Genomic DNA, 2,098 nt, shown 5'->3' with positions numbered 1-2,098 from the left:
CTTCTTCCCAGCTCCCTGGCAGGGAAGGAGCTGGTGGGGAACGTGGGGGGGGGGCAGATTGAGGCCCCCATGGTAAGGAATGGAGTGGGGCAGGGGCTGAGGCTGGGGCTGGGACTAGTGGTGCTGTCCAGCCAGGGCAATGCATGGGACCCAGGGCCAGGGCAGGGATCAGGACAAAGCCATGGGCAGCTTGTCCAGGGGGCCTGAGGGGTGGCTCCCCACCATTGTGTGCACCCGTTGGGGGATGGGGCATGTGCCCCCCCAGATTTGTGCACGGGGTAGATGCAGCATGCTTGCTGTGGGCTTGGGGTTCTCCGCCCTGCTTTTTCCCCGGGAGCCCCACACTGGCCATGTGCTCCCTGCCCACCCAACAGCAGTGGGGGTAGTGAGTTGTGTCCCAGCTGCTGGGTGGGCGGGGGGCACGTGGCCAGCACAGGGCTCCTGAAGTAAAAGGCAGCAGAGCAGAAAGCCTTGAGCCTACAACTGGCAGCCTTCATCTGCCTTCACCCCACTTGGCTCTGCCACACTTAAGTGTCCCTGAGCTTTAGTTCAAGCACCCCTGCTGCCATTTTTAAGTGCTGGGACACTGATACATATGACCTGAGAGGCTGCTGGGGCATGCCAGAAAAAACGGTTTATTTATGTCAGTACGTTTTTAAGTTTAAACCTTTCTTTTCTTTGGCACGCTCTGTCAGCCTCCAGCATCACATGTAACCAAATCAGTTATTGGATAGGTATCGGCCGATATGGCTGGTTAATAAGTGGCTGTCAGTATTGGCCACGAAAATATTTATCAGTGCACCCCTAGCACTAATAAAAACAGCTGCTGCATTGCTGTACATCCAGCGACTACAGCCATCAAATTGGGGCTCCGCAGTTTAGGCAGTCATACTACTCATGTTTATAGGTGTGATGGACACCGAGGACTGAACCAGGTGTATGCACAATTAAAAGCTTGAGCTGGTATAATTGGAGCTGAAGAGGCAACACTGCAGTTGGGAACTGTGGCAACTCATATCCTTTGTCAGTTGGCACAGAGGGGCCCACGGTGGGCTCCTAAGCCCTCCTCAATGGGGATAAAAGATATAAGCTCAAGACCTGAGAAAGTCTTTCCAGTTTACAAAACAGAAACTTGTGAAATCATAATAGCAACTGCGAATAAACAGAATAAAATTGACAACAGAGTGATTCTGTGCTTTTTTCTTTTCCAGCAAGCGTTCAACGCCACAGCAGTCGTGAGACACATGAGAAGGTTACATCTTGGCAGTAGCCTGGACAGTTCAAACGCAGGTGTGTCAAACACCCTCAGCCTGACCAACCCGCGATCCGACGGAACAGCCAGGAAAGATTGTGAGTACACGAGAGCGGAGCAAGGCTGTGGCCCACTCCTAACTGGGAACCGCTCATCAATCCGCAGCCACCCTGTGTAGATCAAGCCTGCATATATTTAGACAAGGGCTGTCCAACTTCCAGGCAGCTAGGAGCCAAATGGCCATGAGAGCCACAGACACGGGGGCCAAACACTGCATGACCAGCTGGGTATCCCCATCTTCCTCTGCACACTGGGTGGGTTGCCCAATGCCAGCCCCCTCCTAGCTCCTTTGTACTGGTAGACCCAACTGGGAGAGGAGTGGTGACTAGGTGGGGGATTGTGGGCCACCTGCTAACCTTTTGGGGATTGCCAGGTGCGCAGCCTAGACTTAAGCCATTTGAGGGTAGGTTGGATCAGAGTTCATGTTGCTTCTCCCATCAACCTGTGGCAGCCTAACAGATTTGACAATACAATGCTTTCTCTTTGAGACAAGTGCTTCAATCCTTACTTCGGCTGACTTCAGCATCACGGGTGTTTCACATAAGGACCGTAACTAGGTTGAGCTGGTCTTTGTCCAGAGGACTGTGACCCAAACTTTTCTGTCAAAATTGCTTTTCAGTAGAGAACTGGCTGTTCAATGTCACATGTTCTTTTGCAGAAAGTGTTTGCTGGCAAGTGTTGGCTTTCCACTGGAGAAAAAAACAAAACCCAGAAGGCAAAAAAAAAATGTGTTTTTGGTGGGGGGGGGGGGGGGGGGGGTTAGATAGAAATCGAAAACTTTTAAAA

At 51.9% G+C, this 2,098-nt stretch overlaps 1 protein-coding gene across 1 annotated transcript in view; it reads left to right on the top strand.

Annotated features, from left to right (window-relative positions):
• Positions 1 to 2,098, top strand: part of CAMK1D (calcium/calmodulin dependent protein kinase ID) — a 394,722-nt gene that overhangs the window by 383,184 nt on the left and 9,440 nt on the right. Inside the window, exon 10 of the mRNA XM_019509558.1 lies at positions 1,212 to 1,350. Coding sequence (XP_019365103.1) covers positions 1,212 to 1,350 — 139 coding nt within the window. The remainder of the gene's footprint in view (positions 1 to 1,211; positions 1,351 to 2,098) is intronic.

This window comes from Gavialis gangeticus, unplaced genomic scaffold, assembly GCF_001723915.1.
Source record: "Gavialis gangeticus isolate Ggan-Ray unplaced genomic scaffold, GavGan_comp1, whole genome shotgun sequence".
NCBI classification, from domain to species: domain Eukaryota; kingdom Metazoa; phylum Chordata; order Crocodylia; family Gavialidae; genus Gavialis; species Gavialis gangeticus.
This window is presented reverse-complemented; position numbering and strand designations above follow the sequence as displayed.